Source organism: Ovis aries, chromosome 14, assembly GCF_016772045.2.
Source record: "Ovis aries strain OAR_USU_Benz2616 breed Rambouillet chromosome 14, ARS-UI_Ramb_v3.0, whole genome shotgun sequence".
Lineage (NCBI taxonomy): Eukaryota > Metazoa > Chordata > Mammalia > Artiodactyla > Bovidae > Ovis > Ovis aries.
This window is the reverse complement of record NC_056067.1, coordinates 39489980-39515452: the sequence shown is the minus strand read 5'-3', so window position 1 is coordinate 39515452 and position 25473 is coordinate 39489980. Positions and strand designations below refer to the sequence as shown.

Genomic DNA, 25473 nt, shown 5'->3' with positions numbered 1-25473 from the left:
GCCCCAAGATCTCCATCTGCTGGTGTCCAGTTATCTTCTCCTAGTTATTCAATCAAACACCAATCTTAGCGCTACTGTGAAAGGTCCTGAGTCACTTGATGTTAAGGAGGAGAGATTACCCTGTTGGGCCTGACTTAATCAGGAGAGCCCTTAGAAGGGATGGGGTCTTCCTAATGAGGAGATTCTAAGCAGGAGAGGGTCTGTAGGGGCCTCAACAGCTGACAGTGGTCCTTGACTGATAGCCAGCAAGAAAATGGGGCCTCAGTCATTCAACTGCAAGAAGAGAAACTCTGCCAAATCTGAGGGGGCCCAGAATGGATCTTTCCCTCGTCAAACCTCCAGAAGTGAATGCAGATCAGCCAGCAACTCCATCTCAGCCTTCTGAGATCCTAGGAGGAGGATCCAGCCAAGTCATGCCTGGATTTCTGACCCATGGAAACAGGTAATACATCTGTGTTGTATTAAGCCACTAAGTCTGTAGTAATTATTTACTTAGCAATAGAAAACTAATACAGAGTTTCAAATATTTGTTCCTAAGATGATTAAAAAAAAAAAAAAAAGCTTTCCTAAGGCTTCTACCAAAATTTCAGCAATAGTTGCCTCTGTTTCTTCCATGAACTGGGGCTAAAATGCTTCAGTCATTACAGTAGCTTATGGTTGGTATCATATATGCATATGATTGTGCAGAACACAAGAAGTTGTGATCTTTTACATTTCAGAATTCCAGGCCCACTGGTGAGGAGTGTTAATCCTTGCTCCCTGAGGTTACACATAACTAAGGCTAACATTTGCTTTTTATTTGACAACAGGGCATTAGCACACTTCTTAGCCAACACTCAGGTCCCAAGGTAAAGCAGCCAGTGCTTTTATAAGTTACCCTATCGTGTATTTAATATTTTCCACAAAAGACAGAAGTGTTTGCACATGTCGTTTTATCAATAAATGAACGCGCATACACTCAGGCAGACCTTCTATCCTGCAGAGCTAATGACTAGGAAGCTTGAAGTAAACAGCACTGTGCACTTGTCTCCAGAATGACTCGCTTGCCAGTTGAAACCTGCAGGAATTTCCTTCCACGGGATGACAGGACACAAATAACAACGGGAACCAAAGTGCAGAGTGAGGGATTTCTTTGGATTTATACCATTATCTCAGCAGATGATCAATTCTTTGTGGAACAAAACAATGAACAGTCACCGAGGCCTTTCTCTTTTTTCGTCCTCTAAATGGTATCTCTAGCCATATGGTACTCTGCCCTGAAGTGAGTCACTTTGCTGCTTAAAATAATTAACTGAACGTTAGGAAATGAAATACAAAAGAAATGATGACAGAGTTTTATAAGAGAGGCACAGAGGGTCATGATTAAAAAAGAGGGCTTTAGAGTCACATGGAGACCGATAGGTCAACTGCAGACTCTGCCAGTTTGTAGCCAAGAGACTCTGTACTAATTTTTAATAAAATGGATGCAGGCACTTTGTCTACCACAGAATAAATACTCAGTAACTTGTGGTTATTAGAAGGTTATCATTCAAAATTTCATGTCCAGTCCTCCTTCCTGTTTGTGCCCCCCACTCCCCCCAATCTAACTTGTTGACAGGACTCTCTTTCACAGACCTGATCCTGTGCCTCTCCTACTGGAGATTCTGGATGGCTCTCCAACATCTGGACTAGCAGTGCTGATTTTTCCCCACTTTGGGAAAACTAGGCTTCCCTGGTGGCTCAGATGGTAAAGCGTTTGCCTACAGTGCAGGAGACCCGGGTTCAATCCCTGGGTTGGGAAGCTCTCCTGGAGAAGGAAATGACAACCCATTCCAGTACTCTTGCCTGGAAAATCCCATGGACGGAGGAGCCAGGTAGGCTACAGTCCATGGGGTCGCAAAGAGTTGGACACAACTGAGTGACTTCACTTTCACTTTGGGAAAACTATCGAATCTCTTCAAAGAAAAACGTGTGCATGCACACACACACCTCCCACACACAAGCATACTCTAAATACATATCCCAAACTTCACATATAATTTCCAGGGTCAAGGACCTCCAAACATGGCAGATATTTGTCATCTTTCCTGTTTGAAATAAAGGCACTGTGTGCTAAGTCGCTTCAGTCATGTTTGATTCTTTGCAACCCTATGGACTGCAGCCCACCAGGCTCCTCTGTCCATGGGATTCTCCAGGCAAGAACACTGGAGTGGGTTGCCATTCCCTCCTCCAGGGGATCTTCCTGACCCAGGGATTGAACTCAGATCTCCTGTATTTGCAGGCCATCTCAGCCACCAGGGAAGTCCAATTTGTTTGAAACAAACGCAGCCTGCAATCAAGACTGGCACATCAGATAGGAGCCTCTGGTATGGAGGATCTGTTTCAAATTCTTTGTTAAGGAGCACTTTTGTAGGCTTACTTCCCAGATGCTGTCAGTTTTCAACAGGCATCCTTGGCCTCAGCCACACTGGATCTCCCCAGAGGTTGCTACACACCATCACTGCATTTAACTGTGCTGCTCTATGGAAATGTACACCCCATTTCCCTGTCCTCCTCCTCCTTATCCCTCAACTCTCCACTCGAATGTGCCCATCTATAAACATTTTTAATTTTGTGGGAGAATTAGCTACTTCTTATAGGCTTCCCTGATAGCTCAGTTGGTAAAACATCTGCCTGCAATGCAGGAGATCCTGGTTAGGGAAGATCCGCTGGAGAAGGGAAAGGCTACCCACTTCAGTATTCTTGCCTGGAGAATACAGTCCATGGGGTCGCAAAGAGTTGAACACAACTGAGTGACTTTCACTTTACTCACTCACTAGCCACATCTTATGCTGTGCTTATATATAACATTGCACACTGTAATACTGCGTTGTTTTTGTAGTCATTTCTTTTTTTGAGATTGTAAATTCTTTGAAGAAAGAGATCATTCTTATGATCTTATGAACTAAGAGATGATTTTTATGTCTCTCCCCTCAGCGAGCACAATTAGTCCCAGGCATGGGGAAGATACTAAGAAATACTTGTTAGTCAATAAGTACATGAAAAATGTTCAGTATCACCAGTAAGCCAAAGAAACACAAATTTAACTAGCAATATGTTTGTTTGTTTGTTTGTTTGTTTTTCTCATCTACCAGATTTAGCAAACAAAATGACAGCAAGGGTCTGGGACAGGGTAACCTTCTTCAATGCTGAGGGGGGTAGGATATAAACTGGTACAAATTTTCTAGGAGATAATTTCAAAAGACTTACCAAGACTTAGTTACATTTATGTCATTTGATCCAGCAATTGCATTTCTAGGAATTTAGTCTAAGGAAACAGTTAAAGATGGGAACAGCAATTAGGATGTGAACACTGATTACAGCGGTGAAAAGCTGGAAACCACCTATTGGTAGCCGATTAGCTAAGTCAACTGTGGTGAAGCCAAATGATGCAATAAAGTCAGTCACTGTAAATGATCTGTGTAGGAATATTCCTTAATAATTCATGTCAGAAACTGACTATACCACACTGTTGGATGAAAATAGCTGGTAATGAAATAGTATTGATGGTGGGGGATAGGAATACACAGACAGATACACATAGTACAGTTTTGGAAGATGTACACCAAAATTTGGTGGTTATTGATAGGGTGGCATATGAATGACTTTTCTTTTATTAACTTCTGTTTGTTCTATAAGGACGCTAATTTGTGTAACAGGGAAGACACACTTTCGTGTCTTGAATAAATTACTCATCCTAAAAGGATATGATCACCCTTCTCTTTCAGTTCAGTTCAGTTCAGTCGCTCAGTCGTGTCCGACTCTTTGCGACTCCCTGAATCGCAGCGCGCCAGGCCTCCCTGTCCACCACCAACTCCCAGAGTTCACTCAGACTCACGTCCATCGAGTCAGTGATGCCATCCAGCCATCTCATCCTCGGTCGTCCCTTTCTCCTGCCCCCAATCCCTCCCAGCATCAGAGTCCTTTCCAATGAGTCAACTCTTCTCATGAGGTGGCCAAAGTAGTGGAGCTTCAGCTTTAGAGCCCATTTAATTTTAACTCTGCTTATTCTTCTTAGTTTCATTCCCAGTTTCTTTCTTTCTTAGAAGCTTTTTCTTGAAAAAATAAATAATGCATATCCCAGGGTTGAATTCAAATGGATTCTAACGAGTCTTTCTCTCTCCTGCACAGGACCGCTAGTTACCATTCCCAGAGGCACCCATTGTTTACAGTTTTCTGCCTGTCTTTTCAGAGAAACTTTATAAACAAAACTAAAAAATAGACATATTTATATTTTTTCTTACATATTTTTTCTCGCATAAATGGTAGCATACTTCTACGTACTGTCTTGCAGCATGATTTAAATTTTTTAATCTTATTTTTATGAGATATATGCATTACACAATTTACAGAGTTAAATGGTTCTAGAAAAGGCATTTTTGTGAAAAACAGAAGTCTCTTGCACCCACCGTCCCACCCTTATCAATCCCACTGTTGCTCATTAATGAGGGCAACCACTGTCTATTTTCAGCATTTTCTTTTGCTGTTCACATTCTCATCTATAATCTACTGTTACTTCTTGCCTTGGCAGTTTGAGCCTTATTCATTTGCTTCTGTGGAAGGTAATGACAGCTTTTTTCCCTTTCCCCCTCTCTCTGAGTTCGTCTGTTTTACCAACTCTTCTACATTTTCATTTCGGGTAGTTCCTTCTGAACTTTCACTTTCACGGTTCTCTATTCATCTGTATGTAATGTGCAGTTAAACTCATCTACTGAGTTCCAGTGGTCATGTATGGATGTGAGAGTTGGACTGTGAAGAAGGCTGAGCGCTGAAGAATTGATGCTTTTGAACTGTGGTGTTGGAGAAGACTCTTGAGAGTCCCTTGGACTGCAAGGAGATCCAACCAGTCCATTCTAAAGGAGATCAGCCCTGGGATTTGTTTGGAAGGAATGATGCTAAAGCTGAAACTCCAGTACTTTAGCCACCTCATGCGAAGAGTTGACTCATTGGAAAAGACTCTGATGCTGGGAGGGATTGGGGGCAGGAGGAGAAGGGGACGACAGAGGATGAGATGGTTGGATGGCATCACCGACTCGATGGACGTGAGTTTGAGTGAACTCCGGGAGATGGTGATGGACGGGGAGGCCTGGCGTGCTGCGATTCATGGGGTTGCAAAGAGTCGGACACGACTGAGCAACTGAACTGAACTGAACTGAGTTCCTAATTTCAATTGCATTTTTCAGGTTTTCAATTCCCATTTGTTCTCTTTTTCACTTTCTAGATCTCTACCAAAATTCTAAATCGTGCCTTTTATTTCCTTGAGTATATTAAGCACATTGTAGTTTTATGTTAATTTGTATCCTATGCTTGGTAATTTTAAAATTAACTGTTTGACATTGTATATGAAAACTGTAGAGATATTTTGAGGCTTAGAATCATGTTGTTGTCTTCTGGTGAGAACATATATTTGCTTCTAGGAAAGATGTGGAGGGAACTAAGAATCCTGGAACTCCTTCATCCAGGCAGAGTTTATGAGATCTGCATTAGGTCACTTTTATTTCCAGAATATAGCTTTCCTAGTTGGAACCAAAAGTCTGAGAGTTTTACCAAGTTCATTCTTCTCCAGTTTTTATCTCTCTAGCCTGTCTTGATTCCAGTGTCTATCTTCTTGGATCAACAAGTTTCCTGAAAGTTCCTTTTAGTTTTCAACCTCTTTTGGTACTATATAGAAAAAGCAGTCATAAAGGCTGGGTTTAAATTTCTTAACTTCTTTCTCTTCTGGGCTGTTGTCACTGGCATTGTTGCTCCATCATTCCCTTAAACTTGTGATTTTTCATATTGGGCCCAGATTTTCTCCCTGTTCTTAGAGGGAAGGAGTTTAGAATCACAGATTGAGTGAAAGGGCTTGGTCACTGAGATGCTGAGAGTTCCTATTGGTCAAGCAACTGTCCTACTTCTTAATTTCCCCCTTTGCAGGGAGTAGGGGGTAGGGGGAGGTCTGTGAGAATTTTAAGGCCAGCAGAGTTTGACTATATGAGGGAAGCCGGTTTCTGTAACTTACATAGCTCTTACGATTACACAGCTCTTAAGATTACCAATAATCTTTTAAGGCTGCAAGGAGGTACCTTTCTACAGGGACAATAATGTTCTTTCTGAAAATCACTGCTTTCTCAGGACTCAGTCAAAGGTGTTCAATCAAACACAAGGCATGAAGACAGTTAAATAACAGGAACTAGGACTGCTCTGAGCACACAGACATGATTTACATGGTGCCAGGAAGCATCTGCACAAATACAGGAATAAATAAACTCCGAGGATCAGAAAGCTAATGGACCTAAAATTTCTAAAGTAAGTTATTTGCTCATAAATCTCTTTTCTTTGGTGTAGAAAAACACATATGGATTCATCAACAAAAATGTTTTATACTTTATAAGCTGGCTTCACTGTCAAAAATTACAGAAACAAATGAAGTGTAAGAAAAAAGGCAGTAATAGTGCTCCCATCTGATAGAGCACTATACTGTGTGGATCAGTTAACTTTGAAATCTTAAGGCCTCTCTGAGTATGCCTTATTTCTTTTTCTTTCTTACCTAAGAAATATAAAAAAATCTTAAAATATAGGGTCAAAAAAATAAAAAGTCTTTCCATAAGCCATTTCACCTAGATCTTTTTGTCTGTCAACATTAATAATCAAAACTACCATTTATTGAATGCTGATGTTTATTTTTCACCAGGCTCTTTCTATGTAATTATCATGTTTAATCTTTTAGATGCCATTATTAGTTCCACTGAAAGAGAAGGAACCAAAGCCTCAGAAAGATTAAACAATGTGCCCAGCACATGCAGAGTTAGAGCTTGATTCCAGATGTGTCTGACTAGAACCCATACTGTTGATAGTACAGAATATTACTGCAGCTCTCAGATACTCAACCACTGTTTGCTGAGTGACTACTATATGTAAGACAACTGTGCAAGGGGTATGACCATGCCCACCCTCAGATAAATGTTGCCCTTCTTTCCCAGGCTCATTTCAATTTAATATCCTAACATCCCAGAGGAGGATTTTTTTCCTTCCAAAGCATGAAACAATGCTGCATACAATTTCATCACAACCAAAATTTTAAAAAATATCCCAAATGCCATTCTACAGAGAGCTCTACCATGTTACAGATGCCTCTCTAGGCTCTTTCCTTTCACTTGTGACAGAGAAGATAAAATGGCACTGAGGAAGAATATGACTTGCTCCCCGATCAACTTCATCTGATCTTTATGTATGCGTGTCAGGATTTCATACCATTAATAAACCTTTACACCATGCTCCTTAATGCATCTGTCTTTTCTCATTACATAAAAGTGTGTTTCATTTTGTACTAGCTTATTACTGAGGATGACTGTCTACTGTCAGGGCACAAACAGGCAGAATAAATTCTTTAGTTTATAATGACAATGACAGGGGTCCCTTAAGAGTAACATGAGTTGGCGTCTTAGTCAATGTAGACTGCTATAACAGAATACTATACTGGGTGGTTTGCAAACAACAGAAATTTATTTCTCACTGTTCTGGTTGGTAGTCTGAGATAAGAGTGTCAATATAGTCAGGTTCTGGTGTGAGGTCTCTTCCAGGTTGTAGATCGCCATTTTTTTCTTTGTATCCTTAAGTGATGGAGAGGGTGAGAGAGCTCTCTGGGGTCTCTTTTGTGAGGGCACTAATCTCATTCATGACGACTCTATCCTCATGACCTATTTACCTCCCCAAAACTTCACCTCCTAATACCATCACACTGAGGGTTAGGATTTCAATACATGAATTGGTGGTGCTGGGGGTGGGGGGTGGCACAGGACACTAACACTTAGTCCACTGCAGTTCTGCTGATGGTGATGCTGGCGATGGGGAAGAAGTTATAGATTTGTATGGAGGAGGGAAAGTAGAACTTGAAATAAAAAAGCCACATTTGGTCCATATGAAGGAAATTTTGCCTTAATCTCCCTCTGTGGTGACAAGTATCAAGTGTATGCCTGAATAATAACTAATTAGCAAAAACAACTGGCTAAAGCTAATTAAGAGCTGGAATAGGCAGAATGAAGATGGAAAGGCTTATAAAGCATGCAGGAAACCAATATATTTTTCTTTTATTTTCTGGCTAGCTCTTTCATGACAAAGAAATCAAGCCTCCTTTCATTCTGGCTTGAGCTTATACTTGAACTAATCATATTTAATCAGTAGAGCTGTCACTCTATATTCAGGGAAGGTGCTGACCCATTTTGTAATCAACAGCTTTCCTTCTCCTAGAGTAGTTTATAATCAGTGTGATCTACTGGAATCTGTCTTATGAGTTTCACATTTAGTTATGCCAAAGTAAAGACAGTCTCAAGTGAGGGTCGGCATGAGGGGCTTACAGTTGTCTGCCAAGTACAAACCTTTGCTTCTGGAAGTCTGTTGACATCACTGCCATTGGTATCCTCTTGTGACTGAAAGAGTCACTTGGTAAGGCTTAGGAAGAGCATGGTCCATTTTGGAATGGCTATGACTTTTACATGGTAAGAGACAAGATGCCTGTCTTGATAAATTAGGATGTTATTCTCTTATTCCTTATTCCTATGAGTTTAGTCTATAGATTTTGTTCACAGTTAAGGCTAAGACGTAAGAACTCTGCTCTCTCATAAAGATACATTTTAGTGGTCTTTTGTAGGTGCTCACTGGTAATATATAAAACATTATAAAAAATAGTTAAGAGGTTTGACTATAAATCAATGAGTTTAAGTGTTAAAACATGTCTTTTACTTTAATACACAGAAAAAAGATAATACTTTGAAAAAATGAAAAGCCAGGCATAGTTGTCTCCATGTCTTAGCAATTGTCAATAACGCTGCTATAAACATAGGAGTGAGTGTGTCTTTTTTAACTAGTGTTTTTGTTTTTGTTTTTTTCAAGAGACATACCCAGGAGTGGGTTATAATAAAGAGGAACTAGGGATGAGAATAACACAGTTTAACGCAATTGAACTCTGCAATTAAATCTCTGCTTCTGTAGATAATTTTCAAAGACATGTTGCTGAAATAAGGCCACTGCCTCCAAGATACAGCAAAGCTGTGTTTTCGTCATGTGACAGCGCACAATCTACTCACCATGTGTGCCTTGAATAATGCAGGGATGAACGACTGGTTAGACAAGTTGAGAACCCTGAGGGAGTCCTTCAGGACGTAGATATTGCCAAAGTCAACTTGACTGGGATGTACATAGATAACTGGGCCTTCTCCGATGCTCTTTAAGTGACATACCTGCAGTCCATGCAAGAGAAACAATACAGGAATGGCTGAAATGATGGGCCTTTAAAATCAAATTGAAACGGAACCTTCTAAGCATCCCTTTATAAAAAGCAAGGACATAAAAGGTTGCTATTAGAATCGACAGTCCTTCTCCCTGATATTCTGTAGTGAAGGGTCACAGGGATGGCCCCTCTGATCAGACCTGAGAATCTAGCATGGAATTCCTCCCTTAAAATAAAGCTTTGCTTCCCTGGGTCAGCCCAGAGCCGTGCACTGATGGGAAACCAGAATAATATTTCGGTATGTGCCACCAGGACTCCAGTCTCAGGAGCACTGAGGGGTTAAAGACCAGCACTTCAAGGCTGGATGTGGCTGTTTGCTGTACTAGCAATACGACAGGGGCACCCACCATGCAAAGCTGTGCAGGCTGGGGGCTGAAATTCGCCTTGCTCTCCCTCCTTTCCACTATGCTCTCGGCCAGGCACTCTGTCTGCCCAAGGAAGGGGGTCTTTTTCTTTCATAAAATGTTTCCTGCTCAGCAAGGTACATCTGTGCTGCATCTGTGCAGGGCAGGCGTGTAGGCTAGCAGGTTACCTGGACTGTGGCACCTTTCAGCTGGCCTGCCTTAATGACGCTGCCTTATGTCAGATGGCTTATCTACATGATCTTATATGGAAGAGATAAAAGCAAAACCCTAGTTTATTATACTCTCTGAGCAATCAGAATCACTTCAAACAAACGCATGTTGACACCATCCAGCTTCCAAGTAAATCCGATGTCTAGGAATTAATAGCCTATTGGGTAACTTCCTTCAAGATTCGTCCTTTGATTCAGCTCAAGCAGCAGAGAGCTTTCCATGTCTCCCTTTTCTCAGGCTTGGAGTAATTAAGGTTAATTGGTGATATAAGTCCAAGAATATAATAAGATATACTGTAGCATATAGTTGTGTATACATATCCAATAATCTACAGGAAAAGACCTGGTGAGCGGTGAAGGAAATCAATCTCAGAGACCACATGTAGCAAGCTAGGGATACCCAGCTTTGTAGTAGGAACAATTGAGAAGGGGTGTGCTGGTCCTCTGTCCTCAGAGATTCTGGTTTCATGGGTCTGGAGAGAGGTCAGGTGTGTCTGTATGTGTGAGGATAAATCAATTGCTATAAAGCACCATTTTCAGAGATATCCACAAAACAGATTCCTGAAGTACCAGCCCTGGTATTTTACCACTGCAGAGAAAAAATGAAAGACTCTAGAAGACCAACAACTAGAGGATATGCAAATATGGTGAGTACCTTACAGGCAAAGGTTAGAATGTCCCCACAAGAAGTACGGCGCTTAGAACTGCAATTCTGAAAACAGGCACTCACCATCGGGGGATCCTGGCTCCCAAAGGTTGAGATGTAAACTGTGGACCTGTATTCCCCAGGCACTTGGGTCTCCAGGGTCAGAGGTATGTGAACTGTGCTGTGCGGGGGGATGATCCCACAGGGCGTGGGACTAGAGAGCAGCACAGCGGGCACATCCTGATATACCTGGTTGGGGAGAGAAGCTAGAAGGATAAGCAAGCCTCCGGTTCAGTATGAAGCCAGTAGCACATTACATTTTTTTGAAACAAGCATTGTCCTGAATCCACAGAGGGTTTTATAATGTACTGTTGTTAGGGCAAGTAAATGGGGATGACCGCCTCAATTCAGCCAAAAGGAACTCTGGCTAAGAGAGGTGCACAAGCCCCAAATCCAAAGTGTGTGACCCAGAAAACTGCAGAACCATCCACAAAGTGAGTTAGCTCAGGACAACGGCTTCCCATGGCCAAATTCCCTGAACAGGGCTTTTGCACCTTCACGCTTTAATCCCTGTCCACTTCACCCCTGTACACTACATCAGTAGAGGCCACTGGCATTTCCTGAACGCATGATACTGCTTTCACCTCCAACCCTTTGCACTTATGGTTACTCTTTCTGCAATGCCCATACCCTCTGACCTGCCCCTCACTCATCCTGAAACCCCAAGGGGTGTCTGGGCCCTAAAGTCCAGGCACTTCCTTTGTTCTCAGGGAGCATCCCTCAGTCCCTTTCCTCAGCCTGCACTATCAACATGTCCATCTTCTCCAAGGGCTATAAACATCTTTAGGGCATGACCTGGGCCTCTCTCCTCAATACCTGCCCACTTTCTGGCCCAAAATACATGCTCAGTATATGTTTTTTAAATGGAAAAACAGGTAGGTGAATAAATGAACATTGTCCATTGTTTACTAGTGTGTGTTCCTAAGCACTAGTGTGCTGTTCTGCAGCACATTATTAAGTTTTTATGTAACACAAATAAAACTTTAAAAATCACATTGCTGGGAGCCCACACCCAAGCCACTGCCTGGGGTGCCCAGTCATCCGCCTGGACATCGAAGCAGGCTGCCAAGCCACCACCGCAGTTGTTCAGGTTTGAAAGAAGCCACAACATACAACTCTAAGCCACAGACATACAAGAGGGACATTTCCTTAAACAAGAATCACCCCTGAATGAGATCAAGCCTGAGCCTTTGGAGTGCGAGCACTGACTCTAAGACCCTAGACCACCAGAGAACTAACCCTGCTGCTGCTGCTGCTGCTGCTGCGTCACTTCAGTCATGTCCGACTCTGTGCGACCCCATAGATGGCAGCCCACCAGGCTCCGCTGTCCCTGGGATTCTCCAGGCAAGAACACTGGAGTGGGTTGCCATTTCCTTCTCCAATGCATGAAAGTGAAAAGTGAAAGTGAAGTCGCTCAGTCGTGTCCGACTCTTAGCAACCCCATGGACTGCAGCCCACCAGAACTAACCCTAGGAGGTATCAAATAGTGAGAATTCACACAAAGGAAACCACCTGAATACAAGACCTGGCATCATTCAACCACCAGTAGCACCCTGGGCAGGATGCCTCATCCAAACAACAAAAATACAAACCCAATCATCACCAGACAAGATTACCACCTCACTCAGCCCTGCCCATCAGAGGAAAAACAAACAAACAAAAACTCAGCACAAATCTCACCCTATAAGAAGCTTATACAAACCACTAGACCAACCTTAGGAGGGCAGAATCAAAAGGAAGAAAGAATTCAACCTTGAAGCCTAGAAAAAGGAGACCTCAAACACAATAAGTTAAAAAAAAAATAATGAAAAGGCAGAGTAATACTACACAGATGAAGGAACAAACTAGAAACACAGAAGTCCAAATAAATGAAGAGGAACTAGGCAAACTACCTGAAAAAGGATTCAGAATAATGATAGTAAAGATGATCAAAAACCTCAAAAACAAAATGGAGAAAGTGCAAGAATCAATTAACAAAGACCTAGAAGAATTAAAGAACAAACATGCAGAGACAAACAACACAACTACTGAAATTAAAAATACTCTTGAAGGAATCAATAGCAGAATATCTGAAGCAGAAGAACGAATCAGTAAGCTGGAAGATAAAATGGTGGAAATAACTTCTGAAGAGCAGAATAAAGTTAAAAGAATGAAAAGAACTGAAGATAGTCTCAGAGACCTCTGAGACAATATCAAACACACCAACATTTGAATTACAGGGGTCCCAGAAGAAGAAGAGAATCCCAGGGACAGAAGAGCCTGGTGGGCTGCCATCTCTGGGGTCGCACAGAGTTAGACACAACTGAAGCAACTTAGCAGCAGCAGAAGAAGAAGAAGAGAAAAAGAAAGGATATGAGAAAATTTTGAAGAGATTATAGTTGAAATTTTCCCCAACATTGAAAAGGAAATAGTCAATCAAGCGCAACAGGCACAAAGAGTCCCATATAGGATAAGCCTAAGGAGAAACATGCCAAGTCACATACTAATCAAACTAACAAAGACTAAACACAAAGAAAGAATATTAAAAGCAGCAAGGGAGAAGCAACAAGTAACATACAAGAGAAACCCCATACGTTTAACAGCTGATCTTTCAGCAGAAACTCTGAAGGCCAAAAGGGAATGGCAGGACATATTTAAAGTACTCAAAGGGAAAAATCTACAACCAAGATTACTGTATCCAGGAAGGATCTCATTCAAAACTGAGGGAGAAATAAAAAGCTTTTCAGACAAGCAAAAGTTAAGAGAATTCAGTACCACCAAATCAGCTTTACAAAAAATGTTAAAGGGACTTACATAGTTAAGAAATATGAGAAGAAAAAAGATCTACAAAATCAACCCCAAACATTTAAGAAAACAGCAATAGGAATATATACATATCAGTAATTAATTTAACTCTAAATGGATTAAATGCTCCAACCAAAAGACACAGACTGGCTGAATGGATACAAAAACAAGACCCATATATATATGCTGTCTACAAGAAACCCACTTCAGACCTAAAGACACATATAGACTGAAAGTGAGAGGATGGAAAAATATATTCCATGCAAATGCGAAGCAAAAGAAAGCTGGAGTAGCAATCTTCATATCAGACAAAATAGACCTTAAAATAAAGAAGATTACAAGAGATAAGGAAGGACACTACATAATGATCAAAGGATCAATCCAAGAGGAAGACATAACAATTGTAAATATCTATGCACCCAACATAGGAGTATCTCAATACATAAGACAAACTCTAATAGACATAAAAGAAGAAATTGACAGTAACACAATAATAGTAGGAGACTTTAACACCCACTCACACCAGTGGACAGATCATCAAAAGAGAAAATTAACAAGGAAACACAAGGCTTAAATGATACATTAGATGAGATGGATCTCATTGATATCTTCAGGACATTTCATCCAAATGCAGAAGAATACACCTTCTTCTCAAGTGCACATGGAACATTCTCCAGGACAGACCATATCTTGGGTCACAAATCAAACCTCAGTAAATTTAAGAAAATTGAAATCATATCAAACATCTTCTCCGACCACAACACTATGAGACTAGATATCAATTACAAGAAAAAAACTGTAAGAAACACAAACACATGGAGATTAAACAACACATTTCCAAATAACCAACAGGTTACTGAAGAAATCAAAAGGGAAATCAAAAAATTTCTAGAAACAAATGACAATGAAAACACAACGCAAAACCTACGTGATGCAGCAAAAGCAGTTCTAAGAGGGAAGTTTCTAGCCACACAATCCTACCTCAAGACACAAGAAAAACATCGAATAGACAGCCTAACTTTACACCTAAAACAACTGGAAAAATGAATTTAAAAAACCCTCACAGTTAGTACAAGGAAAGAAATTATAAAGATCTGAGCAGAAATAAATGAAAAAGAAATGAAAGAAACACTAGTAAAGATTAATAAAATTAAAAGATGGTTCTTTGAGAAGATAAACAAAATTGACAAGGCTTTAGCCAGACTCATCAAGAAAAAAGAGAGAAGAATCAAATCAACAAAATTAGAAATGAAAAAGGAGAGGTTACAACAGACAATGCAGAAATACAAAGGATTATAAGAGACTATTATGAACAGCTATATGGCAATAAAATGGATAACCTGGAAGAAATGCAAAGATTCTTAGGAAAAAAGTTCAAGTGTCCAAGACTGAACCAGAAAGAAATAGAAATTATTAACAACCCAATTACAAGCACTGAAATTGAAGCTGTGATCAAAAATCTCCCCCAAAACAAAGGCCCAGGACCAGATGGCTTCACAGGAGAATTCTATCAAACATATAGAGAAGACCTAATGCCTATCCTTCTAAAACTCTTTCAAAAAATTACAGAAGGAACACTTCCAAACTCATTCTACAAGGCCACCATCACCCTGATACCAAAACCAGACAAAGACAACACACAAAAAGAAAACTACAGGCCAGCATCACTGATGAACATAGATGCAAAAATCCTCAATAAAATTTTAGCAAACAGAATTCAGCAACACATCAAAAGCTCATACACCATGATCAAGTTGGGTTTATTCCAGGAATGCAAGGATTCTTCAATATACCCAAATCAATCAATGTGATACACCATATTAAGAAATTGAAAGATAAAAACCAAATGATAAAGCTCAACATTCAGAAAACTAAGATCATGGCATCCAGTCCCATCACTTCATGGCAAATACATGCGGAAACAGTGTAAACAGTGTCAGACTTTATTTTTCTGGGCTCCAAAATCACTGCAGATGGTGACTGCAGCCATGAAATTAAAAGATGCTTACTCCTTGGAAGGAAAGTTATGACCAACCTAGATAGCATGTTCAAAAGCAGAGACATTATTTTGCCAACAAAGGTCCATCTAGTCAAGGCTATGGTTTTTCCAGTGGTCATGTATGGTATGAGAGTTGGACTGTGAAGAAAGCTAAGCACCAAAGAATTGATGCTTTTGAACTGTGGTGTTGGAGAAGACTCTTGAGAGTCCCTTGGACTGCAAGGAGATCCAATCAGTCCATCCTAAAGGAGATCGGTCCTGGGTGTTCATTGGTAGGACTGATTTTGAAGCTGAAACTCCACTTTGGCCACCTGATGCAAAGAGCTGACTCATTTGAAAAGACCCTGATGCTGGGAAAGATTGAGGGCAGGAGAAGGGGACAACAGAGGATGAGATGGTTGGATGGCATCACTGACTCAATGGACATGGGTTTGGATAGACTCTGGGAGTTGGTTATGGACAGGGAAGCCTGGTGTGCTGCAATTCATGGGGTCACAAAGAGTTGGTCACGACTGAGCAACTGAACTGAACTGAACTGATAATCTCAACAGATGCAGAAAAAGCCATTGACAAAATTTAGCACCATTTATGATTAAAACTCTTCAAAAAATGGGCATAGAAGGAACCTACCTCAACAAAGTAAAGGCCATGTATAGGCCTACAGCAAACATTATTCTCAATAGTGAGAAACTCAAGCATTCCCCCTGAGATCAGGAACAAGACAAGGGTGTCCACTCTCACCAGGATTATTCAACGTAGTTCTGGAAGTCCTAGCTACAGCAGTCAGAGGAGAAAAAGAAATAAAAGGGATCCAGATTGGAAAAGAAGAAGTAAAGCTCTCACTGTTTGCAGATGACATGATACTGTACATAGAAAACCCTAAATAGAGTATCAGAAAATCACTAGAGCTAATCAGGGAATTTAGCAAAGTTTCAGGATACAAAATCAATACACAGAAATTACTTGCATTTCTATATACTAACAATGAAATATCAGAAAGAGAAATTAAGGAATCTATCCCATTCATCATTGCAACAAAAAGAATTCAATATCTAGGAATAAACTTACCTAAGGAGACAAAAGAACTGTACACAGAAAATTATAAGACACTGATGAAAGAGATCAAAGATGGAGAGATATTCCATGTTCCTGGGTAGGAAGAATCAACATTGTGAAAATGACTATACTGCCAAATGCAATCTACAGATTCAATGTGATCCCTATCAAATTACCAGTGGCATTTTTCACAGAACTAGAACAAAAAATTCCACAATTCATATGAAAACACAAAAGACCCCAAATAGCCAAAGCAGTCTTGAGAAAGAAGAATGGAGCTGGAGGAATGAACCTTCCCAACTTCAGATTTTACTACAAAGCTACAGTCATCAAGACAGAATGGTACCAGCACAAAAACAGACATATAGACCAATGGAACAAGATAGAAAACCCAGAAATAAACCCATGCACCTATGGGTACCTTATTTTTGACAAAGGAGGAAAGAATATATAATGGGGCAAAGACAGCCTCTTCAATAAATGGTGCTGGGAAAACTGGACAGCTATGTGTAAAAGAATGAAATTAGGACACTTCCTAAAACCACACACAAAGATAAACTCCAAATGGATTAAAGACCTAAATGTAAGACCAGAAACTCTAAAACTCTTAGAGGAATACTAATAGGCAGAACACTTGATGACATAAATCAAAGCAAGATCCTCTATGACCCACCTCCTAGAGTAATGGAAATAAAAGCAAAAGTAAACAAGTGGGACCTGATTAAACTTAAAAGCTTTTGCACAGCAAAGGAAACTATAAGCAGGGTGAAAAGACAATCCTCAGAATGGGAGTAAATAACAGCAAATGAAACAACTGACAAAAGATTAATTTCCAAAATATACAAGCAGTTCATACAACTCAATGCCAGAAAAACAAACAGCTCAAACAAAAAGTGGGAAAAGACCTAAAAAGACATACAGATGGCTAACAAACACATGAAAAGATGTTCAACATCACTCATTATTAGAGAAATGCAAATCAAAACCACAATGAGATATCACCTCACACCAGTCAGAATGGCCATCATCAAAAAGTCTACAAACAATAAATATTGGAGAGGGTGTGGAGAAGAGGGAATGTTTTTGCACTGTTGGTGGGAATGTAAATTGATACAGCCACTATGGAAAATGGTATGGAGATTCCTTAAAAAACGAGGAATAAAACCACCATATGACCCAGCAATCCCACTCCTAGGCATATACCCTGAGGAAACCAAAATTGGAAAAGACACATGTATCCCACTGTTCACTGCAGCACTATTTACAATAGCTAGAATATGAAAGCAACATAGATGTCCATCGACGGATGAATGGATAAAGAAGTTGTGGTATATATACACAATGGAATATTATTCAGCCACAAAAAGGAACACATTTGAGTCAGTTCTGATGAGGTGGATAAACCTAGAACCTATCATACAGAGTGAAGTGAGTCAGAGAGAGAATGATAAACATTGTATTCTAATGCACATATACATAATCTAGAAAAATGGTTCTGAAGAACAGGGCAGCAATGGAGAAACAGACATAGAGAACACACCTATGGACATGGGGAGAGGGGAGGAGAGGGTGAGATGTATGGGAAGAGTAACATGGAAACTTGCATTACCATATGTAAAATAGATAGCCAACGAGAATTCGCTATATGGCTCAGGAAACTCAAACAGGGGCTCTGCATCAACCTAAAGGGGTGGGATGGGAAGGGAGATGGGAAGGAGGTTCAAGAGGGAGGGGACATATGTATACCTATGGTTGATTCATGTTGAGGTTTGACAGGAAATAACAAAATTCTGTAAAGCAATTATCCTTCAATAAAAAATTTAAAAAAAACAATTCCCACAGTCAAATAGGTTTGAATAATTCAGGGAAACACTTTTCAGAGCCCCCACTTCTGGAAGGAAGGACAGATGGTGCCAGTTTCACCTGCCTGGAGTGCCCCATGGTTTTTCTGTACCTGGTCTGGTTCAACTTGAGCTAATCATAACTCAACATCCTTCTGTGGCAACGATCTGCCTAGCCTTCCTGGACCCTGAGGCCAAAGGAAAATCAGTAACACTGATTCCACCTTTACCAAATGTTTTGATATCTTATTTATCGTGGACTTCTTGAGATACTTTTGATTTCTTCAAGTGCAGCATGAAAACACTGTCCATCTTGATTACTGTTTTGGTCCCCCTGAGGCTGGTGTCTCGCCCTTCCCAGCCCAGATGTGCAGTAACAGCTTCCCTGTCACTCTATGTGACTCAGGCTCTGTTCTGAGCTCTGGAGGTGATCATGCGCTGTGAGTGGCCAGCCTGGGTTCTGCTGTTGAACACCTGAAAGCTAGAAAAGGTGTCTCCTGTCACCTCCATTCTTAGCTTCTGGTTTTTTCTCAGAGAAGCCCACAGAATAACTTGAATTCCCTTTTTTATACAGTAGTCCTTTGACTAGGGGTAGCTATTTCATTCCAGTTAATCATCTGTTCCAGGTTAGATGCTGTGCCTGCTCCTCAGATGACGTGGGTTGACCTTCTGGTTACTCTGAACATGATTCTCTATTTTTCAAGCTTCCATTAAAAAAACATCCTGTCAAGAGCTGAAGACAGCACTCCAGCACTGCTTTGACAGGTGGCTCTCTCCTTCCTTCAGCTGTGGAGTACTGTGTTTCTCTGATGCAGCCTAAACCTGCCTTGGTTTTGTGGCCCCAACACTGGTCTTTTGGAAGCCCAGTGCACTATTCATTGCACCATGGAGTCACCTCACTGGTTTTTTATTTTGCACTTGTAGCCAAATAAAACTATTTGATTTTCTGCATGAATTTTTATTAGAGTTGTACCTATAGAAATGAGTTTTAAATCCAAACACTTCCCTGGTAAACTGTATCTCATTAGTCACTTTCCATTTACTCGAGTCTATACAGATATTTTTGAATCATTTTTCCAAGTGTGTTTAAATGCTTAGTCTCCCACCTAGATAGGTATAATGGGATGTGGATAGATCCATTTCATAAAACATTAAGGATCAGTTCCTCCTTTCTCCTTCATATATTATCTCTAGCTTTCTGGTACAAAAAGTTCATTTATAAATACTATATTAGCATATCTTAGTGATTCTGTTCAAGTCACAGCCGTAGACATAAACGAAAACTCCCAGCTCTGCCTTATTTCCCATGCATGGTGAATTCACAGGCAATAATTTGCAGGTGCAACTTCTGCATGTTGGCCTAATTGACCCTTTCCCCTCTTTATCAAAGGCAATTTCCCTCAGAAATTAACAACTGTTTCCACCTGCAGCTGCTCACTCATACAGGGGGCAATCCAGCTGTGGCTTTATAACCCCACCTCCAGGTTATCCCACAGTTAAAAATCAGAATTACATAGATCATGTGGTCAGGAATATGGCTCTTTCAAAGGACTTCTCTTTCTCACTGAAGGAATTCAACTGAATGAAAAGCAACCCTGAAAATGGATAGAGTAACTCGCCTGAGGCAGGACCCGGTAGCATCCTGGGAGGTTGTCGTCATTGACAAGCTGGATCGTTTTCTTATATGGATACTTCAGGAAGCAACGCCCGAAGTCCACCTCTGTATTAACCACGTGGAGGGTAGGCACAATACACCTGCTCGAGGGAAGGAGCCCATTAGAGAATTCAAAAGGATGAAGGCAGCACTTGTTTACACATGGAGGACACAGAGTCCCAAGCTAAACACATTCGTCACTGTCACACAGTAGTTTTCCTCTAATAACTACATTAATCATTTTCACGTCTTCTCTCCTGTCATCCCTCTCTCTGAACCCCTAATAACCACCTTTTAATCAAAAAAGGGCTAGAAGCAGGACGCCTTAAACACTGTCTTCTGTGGGTAATGACTAACATTTCCATTGTTTTTCATATTTGGCCTTTTCTCTGGCAAGGAGCCCCCAAAGCACAAGTTCCTTAGGATAGTGGATCTGTTTCCATGACAAACAGGGCCCGTGCCACCAGCATGGGGTCCTGACTCGCTGTGACACTTTGGACCAGTCAGAGTCCCCTGGGGACCAGCAACAGCTCGCACCATCTAAATAATGGTAATAATTCTAATTTCCACGTGGAACAGCTGCCTCGGATCAGTGGGCTCAGGCAGCTGCTCGACCCAGAACTGGCACTGTGACAGTGCTGCTCAGTGTGAAGGGGGTGTTGTGGGGGAGAGGAGGGAGGCACGGAAGGCCTGTGTGTGCAGACTGGCCTATTATTAGGTGACCTGGGTTTTATTTTGCGTCTGTTAAGTCCCCGGGTCTGCCCTGCCCTGCTGCACTTTCACAACATAGTGTCATGGTGAGGAGTGCTGGCGTGTAATCAATCAGAGCCAGGTTCAGATACTGACCTCACCAAGCACAGCCTGGAGCCAGCTACTCTCCCTTCCAGAGTCCCATTTTTGCTCATAGGTAGAAAGAAGATAATTCGAGGGACTGACATTAGCATCAGCTCTTCCTGGGGATACACAGGAAGTTGTCAGTTGACCCAGTGATTTTGGTAAAGCTTATCCTTTACTACCTGAAACATTTGGGGCTGACAGGACTCATAGCATTTGACTTGGTCACAGAGTATACATGCTAGAAAACTGATAGCCTCCTAGAACCCATCCCCCACCTTTTTAAAATTCAGGATTTTCTACTTAGAGCGGCAGGGAAAAGGCATCGGAAAGTATCAGAATAAAAGAAAAATCGAAAAGAAATGCAAGCCTAGACAAAAGGTCAAGCTTTGGGATAGAGAAGACCAAACAAAAAAGAGTTTTTCCACTGTTCTTGAACAAATGATTAGTGAAGTCTCTGGAGGGAATATTAAGCAGATTGTGGCACGAACTTGATAGTCAAGGTATTTTAGGGCTGCCCCCTGACTTCACTCAAGCCCAAGACAGAGGAAATGGTGCTGGTTATGATGATCCCACCAACCAGCATACCTGTACCTTCTTTGAGGTGCATCTTCCTAAGATTCATGAAGGTCCTACATTCTAGGTACTGGAACACTGCCTGTTTCCTTCAGATGGTATTTTCATACACACTATCAGGCCCCAGACCTGGACACTTGTTTACTTTGGCAAAAGCTTGGCCCATGATTTTATTTAGGACCATGGTCAGCATCAGTAGGTGACACACTACGCTGAGAAAGGCTGTAAATTTGGTGAAGGAGACACAGTCAACAAATGTCAGAGCCAGGATCTTAACCTGACTCCGGACGTTTTGGGGGGCCACTTGCAGCCTGCCTGTAAGTCTTACTGACAATGTCCTGGAGCAGGGCTATGAGCACCACTCTTTCTGCTGCAGAACTCTGGAGTACTATCTTTAAAGATAAAAATAAAAACCAGCAACTGCTCATCTCTTCCTGATAAAACCTTGTCAAGTATACACACGTAAAATCAGGCCCATTAAAGAGCACTATTATACTTAACACCTAACATACACATCCCTCCTCATATCTCCACCAATGGTGCTTTTTCTCATATAAAACTTGTCACTCCAATATCAGATTCTTCTTCCTTTCTCAGGAGAGGCAGTGAACTGGATGTTTGCTCCTGTGCTGCCTTCCTTCCCGAGAGCCAGCCCACTGCTGGTGGCTTAGGGGAGACTGGGAAAGAGAGAGCAGGTGAGCATGATACCTTGCTGTAATTAGGAGCGCCAGCACTTCCTCCCCGATGCCCTCCACATCCACCACCAGGGCCAGCTCGTATTTCTGCACAGTGTTGGAACATAAGGTCACCTGGAAAGAAAAAGGTAAAAAGCTGCTCTTCTAAAAGGCCAGCTCTCCCCCTGCACAGGGGAGAAGGGGGCCAGGAGAGGACCACACAGATGAGTGTAGTTTCTAAGTACTTTATTAGAGGATGTATGGCATTTAACATTTTTAGTTAAACAGGTTTTGTTTCAGGGTCAGGGCATGCTGAGTTGTTTCAAAGGCCAGGTTAGAGTCTAACAAATGGCTTTTGGTATAATAGGTCTGCTGAATTCTGAGGGGGTAGTATCAAAGGAGCCACAGATCTGGTATGAGGGAAAACCAGGCCCTGAAGGACATCAACATCAAACAAACTTTAATTACTGCAATTTAAAGTGTTCCCTATGCCTCTGGGCTATATAAATTCTGAAAATTCAGTACACCAATAAAACACTACAGCTAGATTTCACTAACGGCAAAATAAATGAATATAACCAAGTCAGTGATAGAAATGGTGTGAGAAATAAACTAGTCTTTTTTTTTTAACCAAAACCTTGTCGTTCCTCCCCACCTCCTGTATTCACTATTAGAGCAGAAAATAGGAAACTCTGAAGAAAGGTTAATCCAAGGACAGTATCTGACCAATATATTTTACCCTATATTTGTATTTATTGTTGTGAAACTCAACATTTAGGCTTTTGAAGCCTTGTCACAATTTTTAATTGCTTTAAATGACTTGTATCGGAAGGGATACTTGTAAGTGTAGAAACAGCTTCTGGCATAGGTTATGGCTCTTCTATCTATAAATTATGCATCAGGTACTAATTAAAATTTTTTCAGTTGGAAAGGGAATTGTTGGATGCAAATTTGAATCCAGACAGATGTGGTTAAAGTGCAGATCAGGAGGGAAAACTGAGGCTTGGAGAAAGCTTTCTGAAATACAAAGGAAAAAAAAAAGCAAAGAGGGAGTTGCTGATTTGGAAGGAAAACTTGGAGCTTTGGAGAGAAGCAGCCACTACAGTGTCCAGATTCCTGGACTGGCTCTAACCCTGACTTTTGTCTCTGAGCTCTGGTTAGAAGAAGTGGTTCTGGCAGAAACCTGCTGGATAGATGCTGTCTTCTAGAATCTTCCTGAACTACACGGGAGAAGATCCACAAAAGGCGGGGAATGGTAGGTAATATGTAAGCTAAGCACTACTCTGTAAAAAATAAATTCATTCATTACAGCTGCACCTCTCCTTGGGCAAGTCACAATTAGCATCTGCTCTGATCTGAATGCTGATCTCCCTACCTCCCACCCCAAATGTATATGCTGAAATCCTTTCTCAACATGCTGATTATTAGGAGGTTATGAGGTCATGAGGGTGGAGCCCTCTTGAGCAGGATGAGTGCCCCTCTAAGGGACCCCAGAGAGCGCCCTCGTCCCTTCACCAGGTGAGGGTACAGGAGACATCAGCAGTGTGAAATCTGAAAAATGGCCTTCACCAGAACCCTACCATGCTGGTACTCTGACCTCAGACTTCCAGCCTCCAGATTTTAAGAATAAATTTCTGTTGTTTATAAGCCACCCTGTCTCTGGTATTTTGTAATAGGAGCCCAAATGGGAAGTTACAACAATATGTGATATCAAACCTCACTGTATCCCTGAAGAAGCCCTTAGAAAAGCTGAAACCTCCTAGAATAGATTTAGGATGAATAAATTCATGGTGAGATATTATGAAGCATTTAAAGCAAATTTGGGGGGTGGTAAAACTCACAGCTGAATTAAATATTGAAAGATAATGACTAAAGAGAATATTATCACCTTAGCTATGAAGTCATTTTTTTTTCTTTCCCAGAAAAGAAAAAAATCATTTAAATTTAGCAGCCTTCAGTGTTGCTAGACCTAACTGCTTCAAGAAGCAAAAGTAAGTGATGGGAGACAGCGAGAACCTTTCTCAGTTAGCTTTGGAACAATTCTGCTGCTGGCACTGAGGCCATAAGCCAAGCATCACACTGTGGACCTTAAAGCACTGCTGGGAACATCACGTCCACATTCACCAGGAAGCTCAGATTCAGGTTAAAAATTTGAATAAACTGGATATCATCTGGGGCATAAACCTGGATACTTACTAGCATAAATGATTTGAGTCTAATGGAGGACCTGATTGTCAATGAGCCCTTAAATATTTTTATATTAGTATTGATGAGTGAATTATTAGGCACAGAGCAGTGATTTCAGCAGAAATTGCTAAAATCCACTGCTCTGACACAGGCAATGCATTCAGACTGATGGAAACCTCCTGAAGCAGTGTCAGTTCTTTGGCCCAATCTATTTGTATCTGGTTTCTTTTGCCACAGTAGTTTACTTCCTTGTAGAAATAGACCCACTTTCCCATGCGAATTAGAGGCACTCCCTCTCATTGACACTGGGGATATAAAGCAAACGCTAGATGTGGTCTCAGTATCTATTTGACAGTTCAGCTGTATGACTACATGTGCTGGAAGGCTGAGCACTTTACCCTGATAGCAGCAAATCCCTGGGAGCGAATGGTGCCGCAGCTGGGGGTTATGGTGAATTCTTTTGGTCTTATTACAGGTAATTCATCCTTGTTCCAAAATGGTTTTTGGTTGTCTGAATACTGCTCACAACTTAAAATGCTTTGCTGGCCAACGCCATCCCCAGGGACACGCAGTCTGAAGGTCATGGGGACCAAGGAGGTATTATTGAGGGAACATATCAAGGTATGAGGAAACCCTGGAAAACAAAATATAAGGTGAGAAATAAATGCCCTATGATAGCTTCCCTTTAACTTCAACCTCCCCTCTCAGTGCCAAACCTCTTAAATGAATTGGACAGGCAGTTCACCACTGCTATTTATTTCCAGCTCTCCCCAGTATTATTTTCAGTTGCACAACCAATAAATACATTTCACTCATTCATTCAATGAGCACTTATTGTGTACTTACTATGTAACAACAATAGACATTAAACAAACCACTCTGTCATCATCCAGACCCCTCTCCAGAGGCAGTCTCTATAATCAGTTCATTGAGTAATCTTCTAGAAGCACATTGTGCATTTGATTTTTACATAGAAATACAATTTCCCCCAAAGAATAGCAGTCTATTTGCTCTTTGTATCTGCTGGTGTGTGAAAGGAGAAGCCCACGCAGTTTTGCTTGCTGTGTGACCCAGAGCCTGCCAACACATTATGTAATTCATCCTAGACTTGTCTGAGGCTCTTGCTCTTAGGGTGGATGACACAAAATCGAATAATGGCCTCTCCTGAGAGAGACTTTACGGTCTGCTTTTGAGCTGGCCAAAGCTTTCACCTCCCTGAGACGAAACTGCTTTTCAGTGTTATTTCTAGCCCTCCTACATTCAGTTCGGGGAGACTCGTGCTCCTTCCCTAAGAGCTGTGGC

At 41.2% G+C, this 25473-nt stretch overlaps 1 protein-coding gene across 1 annotated transcript in view; it reads right to left on the bottom strand.

Moving 5' to 3' along the window:
* HYDIN (HYDIN axonemal central pair apparatus protein) overlaps window positions 1–25473 on the bottom strand; it is a 347988-nt gene that overhangs the window by 169459 nt on the left and 153056 nt on the right. The window contains exons 14-18 of the mRNA XM_060398473.1: window positions 24570–24805; window positions 22019–22119; window positions 19866–20001; window positions 10591–10755; window positions 9084–9236 (exon numbers count right to left, since the gene is read on the bottom strand). Of these exons, the coding sequence (XP_060254456.1) occupies window positions 9084–9236; window positions 10591–10755; window positions 19866–20001; window positions 22019–22119; window positions 24570–24805 (791 nt within the window). The remainder of the gene's footprint in view (window positions 1–9083; window positions 9237–10590; window positions 10756–19865; window positions 20002–22018; window positions 22120–24569; window positions 24806–25473) is intronic.